The sequence below is a fragment of the Trachemys scripta genome, chromosome 6 (assembly GCF_013100865.1).
Source record: "Trachemys scripta elegans isolate TJP31775 chromosome 6, CAS_Tse_1.0, whole genome shotgun sequence".
NCBI classification, from domain to species: domain Eukaryota; kingdom Metazoa; phylum Chordata; order Testudines; family Emydidae; genus Trachemys; species Trachemys scripta.
This window is the reverse complement of record NC_048303.1, coordinates 80,656,917-80,681,797: the sequence shown is the minus strand read 5'-3', so window position 1 is coordinate 80,681,797 and position 24,881 is coordinate 80,656,917. Positions and strand designations below refer to the sequence as shown.

General features: G+C 41.7%; 1 protein-coding gene across 8 annotated transcripts in view; it reads left to right on the top strand.

Annotated features, from left to right (window-relative positions):
• Nucleotides 1-24,881, top strand: part of SECISBP2 (SECIS binding protein 2) — a 48,787-nt gene that overhangs the window by 23,360 nt on the left and 546 nt on the right. For all 8 annotated transcript variants that reach the window (XM_034773912.1, XM_034773908.1, XM_034773910.1 and 5 more), the window contains 8 exons: nt 1,085-1,216; nt 3,784-3,916; nt 9,369-9,538; nt 11,298-11,436; nt 18,000-18,159; nt 21,788-22,008; nt 22,725-22,879; nt 23,766-23,970. In XM_034773912.1, coding sequence (XP_034629803.1) covers nt 1,085-1,216; nt 3,784-3,916; nt 9,369-9,538; nt 11,298-11,436; nt 18,000-18,159; nt 21,788-22,008; nt 22,725-22,879; nt 23,766-23,970 — 1,315 coding nt within the window. The remainder of the gene's footprint in view (nt 1-1,084; nt 1,217-3,783; nt 3,917-9,368; nt 9,539-11,297; nt 11,437-17,999; nt 18,160-21,787; nt 22,009-22,724; nt 22,880-23,765; nt 23,971-24,881) is intronic.

Sequence of the window (24,881 nt, the reverse complement as noted above, 5' to 3'; positions counted from 1 at the left end):
GGTCCAATAAAAAAGGTTATCTCACCCACCTAGTCTCTCAGGTGTCTGTCTGCTGAGTATCTTCAACTCCTGGCTCTGCAGCCTGATCAGTGTTAAATCTACTCAATTATATATCTAGGGCACCTAGAACACTACATTTCAGTGCCAGTCTGCTGCAAGGGTAAGAACTGTGCAGCTTTTTGGGAAAAGTATTCTACCTGCATATGCATTCCTTTCACTATTTTCCACTTTAAAGTTATTCTGCAGTGAAGGAGCAAGTCTAATGCTTGATCTATACTTTCAATTTATGTCAGCATAACTATATCGCTCAGGGGTGTGGAAAAGTGGCGTAGCTATATCAACCTAACCTTCACTATAGACAGTGCTGTATTGATAGGAGGGCAGTTCTCCTGTCAGCATAGATAGTGTCTTAGCTAAGTGCTACCGTAGCACTGTGAGTGTGTGGACAAGCCCTAAGCCATTTCTGTGTTACACTGGAGTAGTGTTTCTAAACCTTTGGGCTGTGACCTGCAGGGGGATGACAAAAGACAATCGGGGGGTGGGGGGTGTCACAAAGTATTTAAAAACTTTTCTTCTAAAGCAAAAAATATAAAATTTCCAGAATAACTTGGAGGCAGCCCAAACCTTCAAAGTTTGTGAGGTAAAACATGGTCTCAAAACACACACACATCATATAGGTTTGTCATATTTTTTTTTTATTGTTATAATAAATGTAGAGAGGGGTCTCAAAAATATTTTTCACCACCAACCAGAAAAGATGGAGACATTTGCATTAGAAGAACTTAGATACTATCATAGTAGGCAAACTAGAAATACTGAAGAAAGAGTGGGGGCTTGGATGTAGTTGACCAGTCTAGCAGCCAATGAATGCTCACTTTCTCAGAGGAAACGCATTGCTTACTATTTCAGGTCTGGGTCACAGCTCCTGTTACTGTAGGTAGACTTGACTACTACATGTTCCCTTTATCCCCCTGCAGATATTCATATTGCTTACATTTTGGTGGTTTAAGTCTACAGAATATGACAGGAGTCTAAACATTTTCTGTTCTTTTTGGCACTTCCTTTCTGTCTTTAAATTTCAAAGGTACATGTAACCAAAGAGTCCTGTGACAGTCATTATCGAAAAGATACATCAAACTTGGGAGCTGTTGTAACATCAGGGAAAAAAACAGGGAAACATGCTTCATCTGCTATGTTGGAAAGAAAAAAACCTCAGGTAAACCAATTCCCATTGAAACTAAGTTGATCATAGGCTGAAATTGCAGAGAGAACTGGCATGTTTAGCGGTAAGGACCAAAAGGTTTAAGCTTAAATGCAAGTATATATTTTTTGTATCTACAGTAAGTGGCCTGATTCTTTAGTTGGAAGCACTTGGCACCTGTGAAAATCAAGCCACTTTAGGTTCTCAGATGTGAAAAAAATTTGGCCAATGTATCTTTTCATTTGTTTTTGCAGTGTATATGTTTTAAGTACAGTAACTCCTCGTTTAATGTTGTAGTTATGTTCCTGAAAAATGTGACTTTGAGCAAAATGGTGTTAAGCAAATCCAATTTCCCCATAAGAATTAATATAAATAGGGGAAATTTTTTTCACCAGACAAAAAACTATATATTACATTGATATACACACAGTATACGTTTTAAACAAAGAATTTAATACTGTTCACAGCTATGATGATTGCGAAGCTTGGTTGAGGTGGTGAAGTTAGAGGGTGGAAGAGGGAGGGATATTTCCCAGGGAATGCCTTACTGCTAAATGATGAACTAGCACTTGGCTGAGCCCTCAAAGGTGAACACCTTGTTGTTAATGTAGCTGCTTACACAAGGCAGCACGAACACGCATAGCAAGCAGGAGTCTCTGGGAGCAGCTCCAAGGCAGAGGGCAGGAGCAGCACATGGCAGTGGGGGAGGGACAGCTGAACTGCGGGCAATTGATAGTCTGCTGGGTGGCTGCAGCACAGGGAACTTAAGGGGGCTGCCGGTCCAACCTGGTTACAAGCCCCCACCAGCTAGCTGCAACGGGCTGCTCTTCCTGCAAGCAGTGGACAAATCAGGCGGCTGCCAACGATGTTAGAAGGGAGCATTGCACAACTTTAAACGAGCATGTTCCCTAATTGATCAGCAATGAAACAACATTAACCGGGATGACTTTAAGTGAGGAGTTACTGTATTGGAGATTGTCCCCTTAGCCCATCTGATTTGATCATGACATGCCCTATCCTAAACCAGTGTCTTAAGAATTCAGGAACAGTTTGAGCTGGAGTCTTAAGGATATTGCACACCCAGAGATTATATTCTCCTTTCTACATCCAACCATAGGCACATCATTTTTAAGTTGTGGAAGAAAAGCAACTTCTGTTTAGGGCTACAGTGCTGCCCCCAAGCTACCTTTTAAGACATAAGAGAGAGTGACATAAGCTGTCTTATTCCAAAAAATTCTTGCTGAATCAAGCTTGACATGGATTTATTAGCATTCTACTGGGTCTATATTGTTCTCTATAAACTTTGAGAAATGCTTTTACTGTTTCAGTGGGCTCTTCAAAATTATTTTCAACTTGATATCAAACAGGTAGTAGGACAAGCTAGTAGTCAGCCATACAGAGCTAGGTTGTAGCATAGCTCTGGTAATGGAAGTATATCAGAATGCCCTAGTCTCCTGCTTCCTGGCATGGCTTGTTATTGGTTTGGTACATTACTAAAATGATGATGGCTGGTGCTATGAAGGAAGAAAGAGTTACAAGGATGTAGGAAGGTAACCTTGGTTTGGACATATTGCTTACTCTGGCATGGTTTGTGTACAGAAATCAAGGAGGACCATGGTCCTGCAGAGATCTTCTTGTGTCTTATTTAGGTATCTATAAAATAACATTTTGTAGTACTGTCTGCCTTAAGCCTGGCCTAAACTTAAAAATTAGATTAACTTAGCCATGTTGGTCAGGACTATGAAAAACTTTGCACCCGGAGTACAGTGGTAAGGTTGATCTCACTCCTGGTGTAAACACACCTAGGTTGATGAAAGAATTCTTCTGTTGACCTCACTATCACCTCTTGGAGTAGTGGATTAACTACATCCATTGAAAAAACTCTTCTGGTGATGTAGGAAGTGTCAACGTTACAGCAGCACAGCTGTAGTAAAGATGTACCCTAAGTTTCATGTGTCTGCCTCTGTTAGGTTATTCATTTACAGCTTCTATAAATTTTGGATTTAAAATTAATGTTGTCTCTGGATAGAAGAGGTATAGTGCCACCCATGGAAGAGGCTACTTGCCCACCTTCTTGGATTGAGACACAGGAAAATAAAGCTATTTTGTCAGATGATGGCACATAAAGTGGGAATCACTAGAGAATTCTTTTCAAAGAAAGGCATTGGGAAGGGTGAGGTGTCTGCACCAGGCCCAAATGCTGAAAAACAGCTGCTAAAACCAAAAATGCATCAACTATTTATCATATATGTTTCTGAAGTAAAAGTAGTAACTCCAATAAATAAGCCTTTAGTAAAAGGTACCTGACATACTTCCCGAAGCAGAAGCCTGTTCAGTTGTGAAATGACTGCTGATGCTAGTGTAAAGAGATCTTTGGTGCTGTGTTTCAGTAGGTGTCAAAGAACATACATCTTTAATCCAAAACATTAAGATTTGTTGTGTTTTTCCACTTTAACTTGTTTTGATCTTTAAACACAAGTATTCCTGAATGAATGTGTCCGTAGTATATTGTATGTCACAAGAAATGCAGCCTCTTAAAATCTGAAATGGGATAACACCTGTTTTATTCCTGTCTTCCTTAGGAAGCTTCTAAGAGCAGTGGAAAGAAGAGTCAGATTCCAGTGAAGTTGGATTTGGGAGGCATGCTGGCTGTATTGGAGCAGAAGCAACATGCAGAGAAATCAAAACAGTCCTCAAAACCTGTGGTGCTTTCAGGTACAAGCTATGATTAGATTTCCTTTTTTCATGTCAACTGTGTTGGTTTCAAATATGGGAAATTTAAAAATAACCTCACTTTGAATATGTGGTAATTGAAGAAACATACTTCACATTTGTGATAGACAAGAAAATCAAAGTGAAGCAAGCTATATACGAAAAGTTAAGATAGATAACATGGGGATGGAGGTAGGGAAGAACCACAATTTAGCTGGAAAATATTTTTTCAGATGGTTCAGAAAGATGACTGAAAATTAACCTGAAAAGTTGGCAAGAGGGGACATATTTGGTCTTTATTCTGGTTTATGATGTATAGGGATAGTCAAAGTCTATTTCAGCTTGGCATTTTGCTTTTGTTTTTAAAACTTAAAACTGTCAGGTCTTGTTTGCTCTCCCTTTGCTTGAGGTCTGCCTTATTGACAATTGGAGAACTGATAGGATTATGACATTACAAGAGGCAAGATTGGAACCTGAGCAAATGAAAGCAAAGAGAATTTCAGTCAGTTTCATTTTTTTGAATACTGATTTAACTGAAACTCCTGACAAACCAGTCTCTTGGAAGAAAAGCTCTCTGGTAAAGATTCAAACCGTTCCATCCCAGCCCTTTCAGCTGAGGGCTGAGAACTCCCACAGCAATTCCCTGGTTCGTGAAAGAGTTATCTAGGTAAAAACAAAAGACAAGACTGTAAGAAGTGTCTGTTAGTTGTAAAGTAAAAAATGAGCAAAAACCTGGCTATGGTGAGGGAAAGAAATGCTTTCAGGCTTTATTAGTATATCCTAAAGAAACAAAAATGGCACAACACGTTGCATTGTAGATCACCTATAAGGAAAACTTGCACTTAACAACATTAGTTCAAGTAGGAAAAACGTAGTAATCCATTTCTATCACTTGACAATGATTAAGAATTTCTCTTGTTATTTTGGAATTGTGGAAACAATGTACTGAGTTGAATGAACTCTAAATACAGTAAAATTAATTTCAGACTTTTTTTAAACCATGCCATTCTTGAGATTTCAAATGAATAACTGGAAATATCAATTATTGGTATTTTTTGTCTTTGTTCACTGTGAGAACTTGGAATACTTTATGTATAATCTCTCCTAGCATTAAAGGCAGCCAAAATATAATATTGGAGAGGTACTAGCAACTACAATTGTTAATCCTAAATCCCAGAATAGTTTAAAAAAGTACTTGCATGAGGATAATTTTAGTGTGGATCGGAGGGTGGGGACAGGGCGAGTGATGTAGCAGGAAGTAGAGCATCATGAATCATAGCGTCTGCTCCTGTAGTAGTAATTACATTAGATTACTTGTGCCTGGTGTTGTCTCGTAAGAGGGATGAGACTGTCTTGGCTGTACCTAGGAGGGATAAGACAGTTATTGCATCATCAAGAACTTTTTGAGACTCAAGTGATCACAATAAATCACTTGAGACTGAGCCAAAATTTGAGTCTGGCTTATAGGTTGTGAAATACCTTTATGCTAACAGCTGATATAGCTGCAAAGAAGTAAAGAGAATAGGAAGTCACAGAAATCTAATAGTGTGACAAAGATAGCGTTTATCCACATTATTGCCTTTCTACCTTATACTTCATTTTCAGAGTATGGTGAAAGTGAGAGAATGGTTCAGTCATAGTAATTAAACAGCTTTAAATTTTATAAAGGATGTTTATATACAAGAACATTTGTCATCTTAAAGAACTGGAAGGAGATCACATCTTAACTATGTTAAATTACTGACTTGTTTGACCGCTTCAGAGCTTATTAAATGTGTTAATTGGTCCTAGAAACAACAAATAGTAATCTCTTGTGATCTGCCTTACATCATAGTTTAAGTTTTAAATCATCAGCTGATTGGTTCTTGAGTACTTAAATTGAGCAGTATCCTTATTTTTTTATTACATCTGTTAGAGGGTAAGACAATACACTTGGTTTTATTAACGTATGGAGGTAAAATGTTTGACTCTAAGGGCTACTTGTCAAAATGCTATAACCATATACAAATGACAACAGTATCTTTCTCCAGGCTATGAATACACAGGTGATATGCATAGTTTGTGACAGATATATAGGAGCTTCAGAATTTTATGCATACTCCTGGATCTGAAGCAGCACATAACCTTTAGCTCTACCTACACACACCTTTATATTGAAGAACTTCCTTGGCTGTGTTCTCAACTCAGTTAGTCTAGCCTGAATCATAGACTATCAGGGTTGGAAGGGACCTCAGGAGGTCATCTAGTCCAACCCCCTGCTCAAAGCAGGACCAGTCCCCAACTAAATCATCCCAACAAGGGCTTTGTCAAGCCTGACCTTAAAAACTCCTAAGAAAGGAGATTCCACCACCTCCCTAGGTAACCTATTCCAGTGCTTCACCACCCTCCTAGTAAAAAAGTTTTTCCTAATATCCAACCTAAACCTCCCCCACTGCAACTTGAGACCATTACTCCTTGTTCTGTCATTGCTACCACTGAGAACAGTCTAGATCCATCCTCTTTGGAACCCCCTTTCAGGTAGTTGAAAGCAGCTATCAAATCCCCCCTCATTCTTCTCTTCTGCAGACTAAAGAATCCCAGTTCCCTCAGCCTCTCCTCATAAGTCATGTGCTCCAACCCCCTAATCATTTTTGTTGCCCTCCGCTGGACTCTTTCCAATTTTTCCACATCCTCCTTGTAGTGTGGGGCCTAAAACTGGACACACTACTCCAGATGGGCTTCACCAATGCCAAATAGAGGGGAATGAACACATCCCTTGATCTGCTGGCAATGCTCCTGCTTATACAGCCCAAAATGCAGTTAGCCTTCTTGGCAACAAGGGCACACTGTTGGCTCATATCCAGCTTCTCATCCACTGTAACCCCTAGGCCCTTTTCTGCAGAACTGTTGCCTAGCCATTCGGTCCCTAGTCTATAGCAGTGCATGGGATTCTCCTGTCCTAAGTGCAGGACTCTGCACTTATCCTTGTTGAACCTCATCAGATTTCTTTTGGCCCAATCCTCTAATCTGTCTAGGTCCCTCTGTATCCTGTCCCTACCCTCCAGCGTATCTACCACTCCTCCCAGTTTAGTGTTATCTGCAAACTTGCTGAGGGTGCAGTCCACGCCATCCTCTAGATCATTAATGAAGATATTGAACAAAACTGGCCCCAGGACTGACCCTTGGGGCACTCTGCTTGATACCGGCTGCCAACTAGACATGGAGCCATTGATCACTACCCGTTGAGCCCGACAATCTAGCCAGCTTTCTATCCACCTTCTAGTCCATTCATCCAGCCCATACTACTTTAACTTGCTGGCAAGAATACTGTGGAAGACCATATCAAAAGCTTTGCTAAAGTCAAGGAATAACATGTCCACTGCTTTCACCTCATCCACAGAGCCAGTTATCCTGTCATAGAAGGTAATTAGGTTAGTCAGGCATAACTTGTCCTTGGTGAATCCATGCTGACTGTTCCTGATCACTTTCCTCTCCTCTAAGTGCTTCAGAATTGATTCCTTGAGGACCTGCTCCATGATATTTTTTTCTAGGGACTGAAGTGAGGCTGACTGGCCTGTAGTTCCCCAGATCCTCCTCCGGTTTTTTTAAAGATGGGCACTACATTAGCCTTTTTCCAGTCATCCGGGATTTCCCCCGATCGCCATCAGTTTTCAAAGATAATGGCCAATGGCTCTGCAATCACATCCGCCAACTCCTTTAGCACCCTCGGATGCAGCGCATCTGGCCCCATGGATTTGTGCTCGTCCAGCTTTTCTAAATAGTCCTGAACCACTTCTTTCTCTACAGAGGGCTGGTCACCTCCTCCTCATGCTGTGCTGCCCAGTGCAGCAGTCTGGGAGCTGACCTTGTTCGTGAAGAAAGAGGAAGCATGAGCAGGAGAGCGCAAGAGGGGAGGACTCCTGCCTCTTACTGAGAAAGCAGGACAATCCGGGAGTTATCTTGAGTGCCTATGCGCAAATGTAAGAAGCCTGGAAAACAAACAGGGAGGGGGGAGGGGAGAGGGATAGCTCAGTGGTTTGAGCACTGGCCTGCTAAATCCAGGGTTCCGAGTTCAATCCTTGAGGAGCCACTTAAGGATCTGGGGCAAAATAAGTACTTGATCCTGCTAGTGAAGGCAGGGAGCTAGACTCGATGACTTTTCAGGGTCCTTTCTAGTTCTCTGAGATAGGTATATCTCCATATATCCCACTTACCTCAGGACTTTGGTCTCCTTCCCCTGGTGAACCTAGTTTAAAGCCATCCTCACTAGATTAGTCAGCCTGCTTGCGAAGATGCTTTTCCCTCTCTTCGTTAGGTGGGGCCCGTCTCTGCCAGCTCTCCTCCTTCTTGCAACACCATCCCCATGGTCAAAGAATCCAAAGCCTTCTCTCCAAAAGGAAGAGAAGCTGTCTTGTATCCGCTTTAAGTGATCTGAGTGCACAGTAGCTAATCAGCTCTGAGTAACTTGCTTGATATTAGGAAGATACTATGTAAATTCCCTTGAAAGCTCTAAGTAGAGAGATACAAAAAGTGACTTGAAATATTTTCAGGAACAAATAACAAGTTCACTCTATTACTTCTGATGTCTTATTCATTGAAGTACTAAGGTAAAATGATTTCTGTGCAGATCCTGAAAATTCCACAGACTTGATGCATCTAGAAATTCTTATTGGGAGCATGTTAGAGGAAAGATGGTCCAATGGTTAGTGTAGTTAGTGTGCTAGCTTGGGACTTGGGAGATCCAGGTGCAGTCTGTGCTCTGCCATAGACTTCTGTGTGACCTTGGGCAAGTCACTTACTGTCTCTGTGCCTCAGTTCCCCATTTGTAATGGGGATCATTCTTCCCTACCTCATGGGAGCATTATGAGGATAAATACATTAAGGATTGTGAAATGCTGAGATATGATGATGGGAGCCATCTAAGTACCTTAGATATCTCATTATTCATTTATTATTCTCCAGTAGAAATTGGGTGGTGTTGGCTTGCAAGCAATTCACAAATAGGAAGGGTGGAGGAGGTTAAACACATTTAACTTATTTGCAATAAATAATTCTAGAAGCTCTAGCACATCCTTGAAGCTACCATAGAATCTGTTTGTGGAGGTAGAGAGGACAAAATCCCAAATGGCAAGTCTAGTAGAACTTTTAGGTTTCCTAAAATTTCCCAAATTGGATTGGTATGATATTGATTGTAGCCTGCATTGCAATATTTAGCTTAATTTCTTCTCCATATTTTTGAGATTGAGATCAGAGCTAATTAAGCTGATGGTATAATAGAGATGGGTGAGGTAATATTTTTTTGGGAAGGAGCTGAGACAGACTAAAGCTCCTCCCCCTTCCCCTCAACTCATAAAGAGATTTTTTTATGCAATTTATATGATAGGGGACCTGTTGCATAAACACTAAATTTGCCTTAGATTTTGTTCAGATGTTAACATTGAGTTACAGCTGTCTGATGAAAACTCTCTTATCTCAGTTGGCGGTGCCATACCATTGCTTTCAAAAGAACCTACAACAGTAACAAAAAATCAACAATTAAGTCAAGGGAAGACACCACATAATCCATTGGACTCCAGTGCTCCTTTGGTAAAGAAAGGAAAGCAGAGAGAAGTCCCCAAAGCAAAGAAACCAACATCTCTTAAAAAGGTGCTCCAATTTATTACCTTTTATTAAATAGCTCTACTATTCTTTTTAACCATATCACCATCTGTTAAATGTATTAATCTGAATTTTAGCCTTGCTACAAATTCAGTTTTAGATGGCTTTGATTTAAAAAAGTCTTTGTATATGATCAAGCTAAATATATTATTCAGTGTTCCAAATCAGTATTCTCTACTCCTAACTCAAGCCACTTTCATAGCACAAGGACTGTATGTATGAAAAGGTGCTCAAATTCAAATTTTTGGGATGGGGAAACGTATTAAATACCAAGTTCTCTAGTTTAGCCAGGCTGTGCTCAGTGCAGGTTTGGGCACGATGGTCTGATCCCTAGCATAAATTATAGCAGCCTGAAAGCTTCTCTAATCTCTGCCTGGTTGCCCATGGAGCTTTTACGGAAGCTGAAAATATAAGGACATCCAGGTCCCTTCCCATACCTCTTGGGCATCTTTTATACTGGGGCCAGTGGCATAGCATTAGTTCAATATCACCTGGCATTCCTTAGTCCAAGGAGATCCTCATGGAGCCAGTTAGGATGGCTTAATAACAACTCTGCACTGCTAAAGTTCACCTGAAAATTGTACAATATAAAAATTATAGCTAACAAGCCGTGTGCCACTTGCTGCCTTGGACATCACCACCCTTTATCAGTTTCAGGCTGTAAACTTAAGGGATGGGAACAATGTTTTGTGGGCTCTTTGTTTGTTTTTGTTGCTGTACAGTGTTTCATACATTTAGGAGCCATTGTAATAGAAGTATCTGGTTTGCTTTTTCTGGTTTTCCCCCCTCTAATAAAGACTTGTTTTCCCCCTCTTGCAACTGGGCCCTGTGGTGTGAGTGGTCACAAAGCTTGGACCAGTCAACTGAGCCAGTAGCCCCATACATGTTACCTGCTGCATAGCAAGCTAGAGGCTGTTGCAAATACAGGGAGGGATGACTGATTTCAAGAAGCTGTCCACTGCTCTAGCTGTAGTAGCACACTTGTAATGTGTCATCAAACTGGCTCGAGTGTTACACAGCTTTCCTCACCCCCAATACTCTCCTATATGCATCCGAAGAAGTGGGCTGTAGTCCACGAAAGCTTATGCTCTAATAAATTTGTTAGTCTCTAAGGTGCCACAAGTACTCCTGTTCTTTATTACCCTGTACCACCACTCTCCTTTCCTTTCATCTTCTCTGTACCCCTCAGATTTCTTTTTCCTCCCTCCCCCCTGCCTCACCCCCACAGTTAAGAAACACTGATGTACTACAGACTGACTGGATTTTACATAGTAGGATGTGAGGGAGTAAAGCCGCAATCCAGCAAAGTACCTTAAGTGTGTATGAAATTGGATTACTCTTACATTTTATGTTCATACTTTAGTGCTTTTATTTGCCCCTTTGTTTTGGGCCAACTTTTTGCTCTAACTCATCACTGCTCTTCAGCTTTTCTCTCAGTCCTTGTACTTGGCCACCAGAAGTTTCTCTTCCAGTTACGATGGTAGCCATTAGAAAGTGTTAATGTAGGGGCAGAAAATTCATCTTTTTCCCCTTTGATACAGAAGCAGGCTAGGGCCTATATGGCTTTTGGCTTGAGTCTTTACGCTTACTCTGACATCAGGCTGCCTGAACCTGGTGTGAGGGGATACACCTACAATGAAACTCAAATCTTAGTGACATGGTGAAGTTAGTGTTTGTGTAGTTGGTCTTGGTGTTGAAACTTGATTGTATTGGTGACTGCCTGACACTGAACTGTTTAATTTTTAAGATTATTTTGAAAGAGAGAGAACAGCGAAAACAGCACCTGTTAGAACAGACAACGATTCCAAAAGATGATGGAGATACTGTTCATCAGTGTGAAGAATCCGCAACTGAAGATCAGACACTTACTCAGGATACCAAAACAGGTATTTCCTGATGATGAATGTCTTATTTTTTTTATTGGTATGGGGGAGGCTTTTTAATTTTTTTAAAGAGCTAGCTAACTGGGTACAACATTAGCAATGTCACACTGCTGTGGTACTTTCTGATGAGTAGACAATACAATGTGTAGGTGGTGGTGTGGGTGTAATTGCGCTTGCTGCTTTAAAAAGCTTGTACACACGACTTGTGAAATGAAGGTTAGTATAGAGCTCAGGCCTCCACTGAGGATTTTTTAAAAGGGTGTTTTTTTGCAGAGTACAGTTCCAGCCCAACTGTTAGAGCTGATACCCTGTGTCTGTGCTGCTGTATAATTGCGAGTCTAATTATTGTTGCCTCCTTTCTACACATGTTGGATTTACTGTATTTGTAACTGTGTCACAGCCCTGGTAAAGCTCCTCCTCCTGGATGCTCACCATGCTGCCATGTTTGGGTCCTACCACACGGCCTGTGTGCTCTTAAGCTTCCCTTGGTGTGAGTAGGCTGCAGCATTGTCGTTTCTTGACCTCTCTGGCATACTTATGTGCACTGGCTCTGTCTGTTACCAGTTCATTGAAATGGGGTCCTGCCTTCCTGGGGTCCTAAGCGCAGGACTAGCATTGACACCCCCCAGACTCCCTAGAAGCTTAAGCATACCCTTTCCCAGAGCTCCAACCTTGTGGGCACTCTGGATTTATACTTCACTTCTTCATGAATTACAGACTTCATAAGGGTTCCAGTCATTTTACTTTAGCTAGAACAAGAAACATGCAGATGTAGAAAAAACAATAAAATATCTACACACACTTCCCTGCTCAGTTTCCTCACCATTCTGACCTAAGCCCAAAATATGCTTCAGAGAGAGGCCTCTACACTGTTAAGAATCCACTTCGTACAGCCCATGACATCTCTGAATCATGGAGTCTGTTTTGCTCCTGCAGCCAGCTTTTTGCTTCTGCTCCTGGTCTCTTCTCCCCCTTTCTGTAACCCCTGCATACAGTGCTCTTCTGCTGTCTTGCACAAGCGTCCTCTAAAATGGCTGGTGAGTGACCCTTTTTCATAAACTTCAGTCCCTTGTGTCAGGTATCCCCACCCTGCCCTTCCCTCTTCTCCCTCCCTCTTCCCCCCCTTACCCCCATCCATCTGCCTTGTCTGGGAAAGGATCTCTCGCTCAGATACCCACCCCCACCCCAGAATTCAGACTTGAAAAACAGGTTTGCTGTGGGTGGTGGTAGTTTGTCCAAGAGTGCTCCATGTGAGTGGATGATCAGCAAAGTTTAACAACCCTCCAGTGTTATCCTTGTGTCAGATGCAAGAATTTCTTCTGTCAATTCCTGTGGGTTTTAGCTCAATATGGAGGCAAAAGATAGCAGAGAAGGCAAACAAGCCCCACATTGAAAATAAAGTTGAAAGTTTGGTATAGGCATGCAGAGTCTCCAATATCAAACAGAATTTGTAAATTGTACATAGATTGCCCAAATTGTCACATTGTAGGAGTCTCCAAGGGAAGTGTTACCTAGCTTGCATCTGTCTCTAGAGAATCTCTGCCTCTCTTAGGTCATCAGATGTGTTCCTCTGCCAATATAGATCACTAACTGTTTTGTCTAGTCTGTGGTATTCAGTGGGGCTTCCACTTCCACCATTTCCAAAAGGAAACTGCTCCCCACAGGCTAATAAATCATATTGTTACTGAGGATTTTTATATATCAGCTACATTTCCCTTTAACTGTATTCCATTATTCTCAATTAAATCTGTACAGAATAATGTGGATTATGTTATGAATATGCATCTTACATTTTGAAACTTTAAATTTGAACTAAATAATTTCTCTGAAAATCTTGAACATATGAAAAGAGAATTAAACTTCCCCTGCATTTGTAATTGCATTTTTTATCAATTATAATGAAGATTGAAACTTTTTAACTGTTTAATAGCCAGTTTTCCAAGTGCTCCAAAATCTACATGCTTGCTTGAATTGTTTTGGAAATTGCTGTGACCAGGGGAGGCCTGAGATAGGGTTAATTTTCCAGTTTAAAGATTGTTTGAGCAACTGTTTCCAGAAGTACAGCCCCCTAAAATCATATGACATCAAAATTGTATGGTGCTTACAACTTTTTTTGCATGCACCTGAGGCTCACACTATGGCTCTGATATCCATCCTAAGCAGGTAATCTCAGGTGTTTGGCACCACTGTTGCTTTGGGAAACCAATGTTTTAAGTTATACAGACTAAAGTTGATCTACAATGTTGCCCACACCACATTGACAAGCTACAGAAAGTCATTTGCTCATGTGCAGCAGGAAGCACTCTGTTGAAGCCAAAGGCTTTCCAAGCAGCCTGATATCATAGTAAGTAGGTGGCTCATGGTGATGATGTGGCCACTGAAGCTGAATAGTACCCATGTGTAATAAGTTTGAGTCCTGCCTTTGGCAGTCTCTTGATGTGGTGTGCACATTACTTGCTGACTGTCTACTCTTGGCCAAGGTCCTTTTTAGAAATTTTACCCTGAGAGCAAAGTTTATCGTTTAAGAGCTATATTTCAAACTATTCTAAAATCCATATGCATACTTATATTTTACTTTAGAAGTATTGTAATGGAAAATAGTATTAACGAAGGAAGATGGAAGACTCTAGTAAACAGTAGCCTTGGGGTAATGTAATCATGCCACATGCTCCTCATCCATTCCATGAACAATAGAGTTGAGGCCAGATCTACACTAAAAAGTTAAGTTAACACAAATATATTGTTCAGGGATGTGAAATCCACATCCCTGATCAATGTAGTAAAGCTGCTCTAGACAATGCTAGGTCGACAGAAGAATTCTTCCATTTTCTTAGCTACTGTCTCTCAGAGAAGGTCTACGCTACAAATGCTGCATCGGTGCAGCTGCAGTGCTTAGATGAAGAGGCTCTAAGCCGACTGGAGAGAGCTCTCCTGTCAGATTAGTTACTCCACCTCCAGGAGAGGCGGTAGCTATGTCAGTGGGAAAAGCTCTCCTGCTGACATAGCGCCGTCTACGCAGGGGGTTACGGTCGGTATAACTACGTTGCTCAGGAGTGGATTTTTCATACTGAAGTAAGCGTGTAGTATAGACCTGACTTCAAGGAGCTGGCTTAACTATAGAAATTGAAGAACCCATCCTGTTGCTGTAATGAGTGGCTATACTTAAGTGCTGCAGCAGTGTACGTGTAGCCATAGTGTTACCCAGGGGTTTCTGAGCCCAAAACTGTGGTAACTAATCTTCGTTTCCCAGGTGGTTTCAGGAAATAAATCAATGGGGGACCCACCTCTTCCATCCGATTAAATGATTGGTACACATGAGAGTGCTTTCACTCAAAGATTTTTTTTTTTTAAGCCTGAAGTGCACATCTAAAATAGCAATAGTCTAGAGCAATCCAGACCTAGTTATCCAAAACCTGAGATGGTGATGAATGGTCAGCAGCAGATTTCTGGTGGCCAGCCTTCCTCCTAGTTGCTGGGGAGTTAGATGTCAGCCTCCTAGCTTGTAGAAATCAATTTTAGGGGGGCTGTACTTCTAGAAACAGTTTCTCAAACAATCTTCAAACTGAAAAATTAACCCTATTTCAGGCCTCCACTGGTCACAGCAATTTCCAAAACAATTCAAGCAAGCATGCAGATTTTGGAGCACTTGGAAAACTGGCTATTAAACACTTAAATGGTTTCAAATTCACTTCAATAGTTCTCCTAGTGGGCTAACAATTTTCCTAGCATCAGGAAAAAAACTCAGAATTCTACTTGTCACCAAAGCACCTCCTAGTCATAATAGCAAGAAACTCATGGTCATAGACACCCAGGTCCAACGTCAGTTATCCACACTTCCTCCCATTCTCATGAATCTGTCACTTAGTCTGTCCTTGTTAGCAAAGCTGCCACTGCAGCTATTTCACATGCTTATGCAAAGCTCAAGTTATTCCTGACTTTCTGGTATTCTCGCTTGCAGTTAATGGTGGCTAAGTGCACAGAATGGCTGTGGTTGTGTCAAGTCCAGTTCTCTTGTAACAATAGCCTGAGTGTGAGCAAAGAAAAGAGAGTAGCTGCAACTCTCATCAGTGTCAGAATTATCAGTGGTTGCTGAGCATTAGGAAGTGAACCCGTAATAGAAAGCCGTATTTTAATTGTTGGTGTAAAATTTACATCTTCTAATGTAAAACCATGATGCTAGCATCAGTCAAAAGAGCATTTTTTTAATTTATCGTGAAAACTTAACACAACAAATTTCAACTGATAATAATTAATCCCATCTCTGCAAAACAAGGGATCATGTTTATCAATTTTATTTCCTAGTGATGTGGTGTTATCTAGAAAAAGGGATCTGAAGGAAATGTCAGACATTAGAAAAATTGTAGTCACATTGTCCTCTTCAAAACAGTCACAGCAAATCTCAAATTGTATTTTTTCCCTGTAAATTGCTATAGAAAAATTGAGCAGTGCACAAACTATTTTTAAAAATGATACTCTAACCCAAATGTGTGTAGCTCTTTTTTACAACTGTTAGAATGGAAATGCTGTGTAACCTTAACTGTGGTGGCACTACCATCCATAATATTACTAATGCCACATTAGAGTCAGGGATAGAGATAGTGGTGCAAGTTGGAATTACTTTGTCAAGGGGTTCTCAAGTACAGCTACCCCATGAAGAGCTTGAACACTCATGAGCATAGTGAGAGTGTCTTGAAAATTGGTATCAAGTATCAGGGGGTAGCCGTGTTGGTCTGTATCTACAAAAACAACAAGGAGTCTGGTGGCACCTTAAAGACTAACAGATTTATTTGGGCATAAGCTTTCATGGGTAAAAACCTCACTTCTTCAGATGCATCTGAAGAAGTGAGGTTTTCTGTTACTTTAAGGTGCCACCAGACTCCTTGTTGTTTTTGAAAATTGGTGTACTTCAGCAGGGGCGGGGTAGATTTTGGAATAGTGTGGGAGGATAACACCCATTAAGATGAATAGGTCAATTCACACTTCTCAGAGTTATGGGACTGTATTCATGTCCATGGAGTGTTCTGATTTATCTGAGAACATTACATTGAGATGAATTAACCACTTCACACCTCTGCAATCCTCTTATACTAAAAAGAGTTATGCAAAGCCACTTCCCCAGTCACTGAAGTGGAATACAAGTTCTGGGCTTGTCCTACACTCCACCTTGCTTACTCCAGCTGGTAGATGTGCTTCTCACAGCCTGTCAGTTACCACCTTCCTTCTTCCCCATGGTACCTGCAATTCTACTGGGTGGATGGAAGGAACAAGAGTAGGGGAGAGGTGGAAGTAAGGTTCCCAGGAAGCCGCCTTGTGCCCCCTTCACCACCACCATCACCACCTCAAACAAGTGAAATTTGGTGCTCAAAAACTTTGATGGAGGGTTAAGGTTGATTGACAGTGTCTCATACCCTTCCAGAATGTCTACTACAGCTAAACTTAAACTTCTTAAAACCAGGAAATACAAAATTAAAGTACATACCAGCCCTGCACTGCCCTTCAACCTTAACTGTTCTCTTTGAGTGATGCCCTATGCAACACCTGACAGATGTCATAGCAGTCTATCTTTGCTGATGATATGGAGCGCTGTGGGGACACAGCATGAGTATGACAAGAGAAACCGAGAATGGTGAAGTTGCAGTTAGGTTGGCATAATGAACAGCAGTTGGCCATACCCGGTGTATGCTCAACCACTTCATCTGCTCTTTCCAAGCAGCCAGTGTTGCCAGGTGTCACCACCCCCTTGAACCTTGTCCTGTAGATTCCCTCTGGAATATTACTTGCACTTACCTCTGCTCTGTAGTGCACTGTCATGTATGCTAGCAGACTGCAACAAATCCCTATGGCAAGGATAGACTGTTGTGCTCCTTTACTTGCACAACTGACATAACTTAGCCCAGAAAGCAGATGGACCTCTCCTCATTACAGTGTGAAATGTGGCAACCTGCTGCAAGTAATCTCTGCATTGTAAATTCAGCTGTCCCTAACACAGTGAAGTGCAGTTGGAAGTGCATACAGATGAATGAGAATACAATTCTGTGAGACACACCACACCATGTACAGTGGCACACTAACTTAGTCATTCCTCATATCTGTTTATCACAGGGCAGCCGTGACACTTATGATATTGCATCTTGCAGGTCCAGTGGGCAGACTAAAATTGTTGGAAAAAGGCTGGTGTGTACCATAACTTTGTATTTCCTTTCCTGGTTTTCAAGGAACTGCCAGCCATAACTCTGCATTGACAAAGTTTTTGTGCAGTGAATTTTTATCTAATGCTGCATTGTGTTTTCTAGTCAAACCTGTCTAAAATTGAAAGATCTGAATCTATAGGGAAAAGATTCTAAAGAACCCTGGTCATATTTTAATACTACTTGCTGGGTCGTTCACTTCAGTACTAGAAATGATCCTAATAGCCCTGAAACAGGTAAAAGCAGGACTGGTAGGAACTACCTATCCTATTTCTATGTAGGAGAGTCCTTGAGTTACATTCTCACTTTTATAGATCAGTTCAATTTTTCGTCTGTCTTTCATAACACAAATACAACAGTTTATTTCTTTATGCTTAGACATAGCAGAAGATGTTCCCATAACCTCAGTTTCTGTGGCTCAGAGCAGTTCAGAAGTGTTCCTGGAACGTGAAGACCTCAAGGATTCTACGGAAAGTTCTTCCAGTCTAACACAACTAAACTCCAGCCTTCCAAAAATCCATAGCAGGAGATTTAGAGAGTAAGTATTTGTTAGTATTGGCACTTCCTTTGTACCACGGTACCACAGGCAGGACATTGCTCAAATAAGGAAGTTACGTCAGTAACGTTCTGTGAAATGCTAACTGAATTTTAAACTCACAACTCTGAATTCTTATTTTCAACTCTCCTGCAGGGTAACACCTAATAAGTGACATTTCAGTAAGCAGCAAGTGCAGTACTAATATGTCATCAGTCAGGCTAGGAAGGCAGATCCTTTTGTGGTCACTAAACCTATTATCTTCCTCTTATCTGGTGATCGTGGAAGGAGGAGCAGATACTCTTAGAAACATAAACACCTTGCTTATAATGTGGAATAAATCACATAGTTATACAGTAAAAGCTGTTATCTGACCCTGTACCAACCAGAAAGCTCTCTAAATTGGCATTTCTAATCTTCATAGAAAGTCCGGTTTATAGTCTGGTTGGCGTGGGGCCGGCAGTCTCCCAACTGGCTCTGATGGTTCCCCGGAAGGGGTGACATGTCCCTGCTGCTCCTAGGCAGAGGAATGGCCACGAGGGGTTTGGGGGTGGGGTGGGGGCGTGGAGCTGGGGGTTGGAGCATGGGAGAGAGTGCAGGATGTGCACTGGGAGGGATTTTGGGTGCGGCAGGGGGCTCAGGGCAGGGAGTTGGGGCACAGGAGGGGTTTGGGGATGCTGGATCCAGGGGACACTCACCTCGGGTGGCTCCCCACAAGTGGCGACCTGTCCCTGCCGCTCCTAGGCGGAGGCGTGGCAGGCAGTTCCTGGTCAATGTGAGCTGTGGAGCCAGCATTCGGGGCGGGGCGATGCGAGGGCAGCACGCAGAGCCACCTGCCGGGCCTCTGCCTAGTAGTGCCGAGACAGGTCACTGCTTGCAGGGAGCCGCCCAAGGTGACACCCTCCCCTCCCCCCCCGATTGGGCACCCCAAAACCCCTCCCCAGCCCCATGCCCTCTCCCGCACCCAAACTCCCTCCCAGAGCCCGCGTCCCAGCCCCGCACTCCCTCCCTCTTAGTTAACCAGCATTTTTCACTTACCAGCACCCCCCATACCCTCAACATGCCAGATAAAAAAGCTTTTACTGTACAGAGAGAGAGAGAGAGAGAAATAGGGCTCTTTCACCTTTCTGAAAACACTCTTATGGTTAGAATATTTCTTTTTCTCCTGCCAGACAAAACAATAGAGAGGTACAAAGCAGAATGTGATTAGCAAGATGACATGTTTGTGTTGCATGGAGAAATCAAGGGGACAAGTTAGTTGCCCTTTTGTACAAACACTTCAAATGTTGTTATGATAGCAGCTGTGTGTGCATGTTTCCTTTTAACAAGAAACTTTGGTTATTGTGTTTGAACAGCAGGTCAAAGATCCACTATAGGAAAAATGAAATTCTGCCATTGACATAACTGTTTAGTAAGTGTTGCTTTCATCTTCATTCTTCAAAAAGGCACCACAGCCTCTTTATGCCTCAAGATTTATTTAATGTAAAAAAAAAAAAAAGGGACTTTTAATTGCTTTTTTTAAAGTGAACAAATTTCTTGGGTCCACAGCAACCCAACATTTCACTGAAATGGCAGATAGGTCTGGATATGCTCAGGGCTACTCAACCAAAGAGGTCTTCTATTGCTTGGTATTCAGGGTGGAGAATTCTTTTCTACATCTAGATTACATTGTTTTGGATTTTCATTGAATTGTTTTAATGGGCTTGTCCATTAAACTGTTACTGAGGTAAATCTGAAATGGTAAATAAAGTTCTTTTACCAAAAAAATCCCACTGAAATATAAGACTAACCAATATGAAACCTAGGCCTTGGCTACACTTGCATGTTACAGTGCTGTACACCCTCCCCCAGCGCTGTAACTCACTAAGTGCAGGCCACTTACAGCGCTGTATCTCCTTGGGTACACTGCTGCAGGTACTCCACATCTCCAAGAGGAATAATAGCTGCAGCGGAGTGGCTACGACTCACGGGTGTGAGTGTAAACACTTGCAGCGCTGTACTAATCACCTTGTCAAGTGGCCAGTCCTCTCCATTGTTGTGACTGGCTGCAAGAATGCGGAAATGCCAGTTTCAAAGCTCGTACCACAGAGAAAAGCAAACAGTTTGCAGCTTGCTTTGAGTGAGTAAATGAATCAGCAGGGGGCCAGGAGTTTGGAACTTGCAAAATAGAGAGCTGACATGCTCCAAAAAGCACTCTCTCTCCCCCCACCCCCCATTTTGAAAAGCATGTTGCAGCCACGTGAATGCTGGAATAGCTGCCCATAATGCACCGCTCCCAACACAGCTGCAAATGTTGCATGTGTGGCCACACCACTGCGCTGGCAGCTGGTAGTGTGGACAGACTGCAGCGCTTTTCCCTACTCAGCTGTACAAAGACAGGTTTACCTCACAGCGCTGTACAGCTGCAAGTGTAGCCAAGGCCCTAGTTTCAGTTGTAAGGGTAGTAATGGTTAGAAATAGGGGGCCAGATCTCGCCCTTCATGGGAGGGAAGGGCAAGGAACTCTTTGGTTCCCCTTGTTGACTACCCCTGCATTCTTTTGGTGTGGGGATAGTTAGTGGGGTTCCAGTATACCTCCAGAGCAAGAAAGCAAGGGTCTGACTTGCAAAGTGCTGAGATCTGGGTGGATCTTGGATCTGTGGGGTACAGGACCATCCATACAAAGGCCCTATGAATATGTAGCCACTTACCCACCACTTTCTGGTAGCCTAGCTCCATGGTGCCAGGGGTTCCCTTCACTACAGCTGTCCCCCAAACCCTTTTTTAGAGTGGTTACCAGTGTTGAGGTCTGGGGGGAACTTCAGTGCAGCTATCTAAGGCTATGTCTACACTAGCACTTTTGTCAATAAAATTTGTCGCTCGGGTGTGGAAAAACGCGCTCCCCCTCCACTCCTCCGACCGACTTAACTTACACCAACATAACTTGCAACAAAAGAAGCTCCAGTGTGGACAGCATTATGCCAATGAGAGATGCTCTCCTGCCAACATAGCTGCCACTGCTCGTGGGGGTGATTTAATTATGCAAACGGGAGAGCTCTCTCCTGTTGCCATAGAGAGCTATATAGGAGACCTTACAGTGGCACAGCTGATTCAGTACAGCTGTACTGCTGTAAGGTCTCTACTGTAGACACAGCCTAACTTTCCACACTGATTTCCACTGGATGCTAAGAGGAATAAGGTGCATCTCCTCTTTCTGTGGATCCCCCTCCACAGGCAGATCACCAGGGCATGATCTGGACCAGGGATAAGTAAAATGGTGATACAATTGACTTTGTCCCTTGCCTTTGGCTCTTGCTCCAACTTTCAATTTGTTATAAGTGACAGTGCTATAGAAATCAACTAGCACTTCTACAATATGGTTGCGATCTCTTGATTCTTATGAGTGAAAATAGGCCGTGACCTAGGGAAAACTTTCATTAGCAAAACTAGTCTTTTATCTTGATCTGCATGTCTCGGTATAACTTGATACAGGAGCTGACGTGTCAAGAAACAAACCTCCCTGTATCTTTCAGTGCACTGAAAAACCTGGAGAAAAATGTTTGTCCTGTACCTAGAGCGTGTATTTGAGAGAATGCAGTTATGTTTGCGATTGCAGAATATTTAACACTTAAACAACTGATTCTTTTTTCCAGTTACTGTAGCCAGGTACTTAGTAAAGAAGTTGATAGTTGTGTGACAGACCTTCTAAAAGAACTGGTTCGTTTCCAAGATCGCTTGTATCAGAAAGACCCAGTGAAGGCCAAGACAAAACGCAGACTTGTTATGGGGCTCAGAGAAGTTTTGAAACACCTGAAGTTGAAAAAATTGAAATGTGTCATCATCTCTCCAAACTGTGAAAAGATTCAATCAAAGGGTAAATGTTTTACGAAAAATAGTTTTATTTTCATAAGATAAATGCTAGAACAGACTTGTTATATTGATGGTAGTACCCTTTGAGGGCCACATCTTACACTTGGAGAAAACTGCCATGGAAGACCAGTGATTTATTGGTGCCTTCCTTGAAAAGTAAATCAGATTGTTCACTCTAAGGAATCTGAAAGCAAATGACTGGTTGGAAGACTTATCAACTTGTCATTGATGTATTGTTGAAATGTTATAAGTAACTACTGTTCAGATCACTGTCTTTGATCTGTGATCTTGGAGTGACTTAGCTTTTAAGTTTTCTCTTTTTGACAGCCATACTTAATCTTTAGCCACACTGCATTGTTTTATACTGTTTATAGTGGTGCTGGTGTGTCAGTCCAATCTTTGTTCTTCAAATGTAATAAAATTTGGAGTTTAATAGCAGTGTTATCTGAAGATTCATGTTGATTCAAAGGGAGAATTGTCAGACTAACTTTCTAGATGAGCAGATCCTACAGTACACTATTGAACTTCAAGTAATGTTTCTGTGCACTGCACACTCGTAAGTATTTTTTTAACACATACATTCTGGCATTTCTAAATGCTGCATCTTAAACCTGTAGCTTTTACTAAGGGACTTCTGGCAGTAATGCCTTTTAGTTATAACTGGATTGAATAAATGATACTTTTTGAATAGTCTCATTCTCAATTCTCTGTCTGTTCCAGGTGGGTTGGATGAGACTCTACATACCATTATTGATTGTGCCTGTGAACAGAATATCCCATTTGTCTTTGCTCTCAATCGCAAAGCTCTAGGACGTTGTGTGAACAAAGCAGTGCCTGTCAGTGTGGTGGGAATTTTCAGCTATGATGGTGCTCAGGTGAGTTGAACAAAGACACTGGTTTATACCTTTAATTAATATTACTCTGTGTGTATTATGTATACAATAAAGACCTGACTCCGAGGCAGCTAGTCAGTCAGTCTCTCTCACTCCATTTTCTGTATTTATACTCTTGACAGGTCAGTTGCTTTATAATGTTATACAGAATTAACATTTATTTCCACAGCACCTTTCTCCTTTTTGCTTTGTTCACAGATGTATTTTTGGCCAGCTCTCTGCCTCTTCTTTACCCAAATCTGCTTTTAAGGATAACAGGTATTTTAAATACCTGGTGAGAGATGTGGAGGGAGCAGCTTAATGGCAGCCCCTCCAACCCCTTTTTTCCCCCAACAACATTGTTGCAAATTGGGAGAACAACTAGGGACAGAGAGGGATTCTGAATGTTAAGAGACACTTGAAAATCTAGAATAATCTTCCTCTTCTGGCTGGTAGAATATTAGTTTGAATGAAACTTTGCGGGGGTGGGGGACTACATTTTCAAACTGGTACATAATAAAAATAGTATTTATAACACTAAGTTCAAAGCACTCTATAAAAACACTATAGCTGTACATGTCAGATGTGTGGCTAAAACCACATGTTGCTTAAAAATGTACCTTTGAGTTCCTCACTGCATCAGAAAGTCTCTTGATGTATTTCCCGGTTATTAACCAAAACAAGATAAAACAGTTACTAAACAAAATCCAAGTACGTGGTTTATTCTGTTTTGCCTGCTTGTGTGCTTATTTAATATTCGGAGTAGAAGGGGTGCAAAAACTGTACCCTACATCTTTACACACTTCAACAGAGAAATATGGTTTAAGCCATAAGTGTTTCATGTTTTCTTATCACTTACTACTTTCCTACTTTTTTTTTTCCATGTTAGGACCACTTTCACAAAATGGTAGAACTGACGATGGAAGCCAGGCATGCATACAAAGATATGGTGGCAGCTTTAGAGGAAGAGGCAGCTGAAGGGGGAGGAAGTGAAAAACACAGCACAATCTTAACCACTCAATATGAAGAGAAGAGCTTGTCCGAGACCGGTAAAACGCCCCATGTGGAATCTGATGAGGATGTACCAAATTACAGTAAGTGTTCAGTGGTTTATTCTTTGTGTTCAATCAGTTTTCCTTCCTTTGTACTAAAATTCTCCTCTGATCAGAATCTTCCTGAGGCAGTGCAGACTAAGGATGTCTGGTTAGGAAGGTCAAACATATCACTTCGGGCTGTGACCTTAGCAGACTTCATGAATTGAAGTCAAACCTGGTTGCTGTTTGGATGGGAGACATCTAAAGAAAACCTAGTTTTTCATGAAGTTTTATTGTTTACACAGCAAAAGCTTTGCATGGGCTAGACTATCTACGCTGGATTTAATCCAGCTAGCGCAGGTAGTAATCGCAGTGAAGTCAGCATAGAGCAGGCTAGCAAGCCAAGTGTACTCAGGATCTGTGCTGGGCTTATGCTACTTGCGCTGAAGCCCATGATGCGCTGTTTTCACTACTAAGTTACTGACGCTAGCTGAGTTTGTTAGCTCAGGTAGGCTAACCTGTGCACAGCTTTTGCTATGTAGATGAATGTATCCTTTGTAGATGACACTCTTCCTTTAAATAATTTCTGAAATAGTCCACCTGGTGGTAGATGGCATATGCTGCTTTCAGATAAGACTTGTAACAGAGTTCCTGACCATTTGTGGCTAAAATTCCACTGGCACTTGTAAGACTAGTTGGCCCAAGTAAACTGGCTAAATTCTGGTTAAATAGTTTGACAGTTTGCTACTACAACTTCAGTTGTCTAAGATTCTTCTTCTTTCTGTCCTAAACTATTTCTATGCTGTATGAAGGCCTTCAACCCTATAGGTAACTGCATTGAAGCACTGAAGGAATGATCCCTTCTTGTGTATAACTTTGTGTGTCCATATTAAGATCTGTAAATAAAATGTGCTTAAGATATAGCATTAGAAAGTTATTCATCAGATCAAAATGCACACTTTGAAACAGCA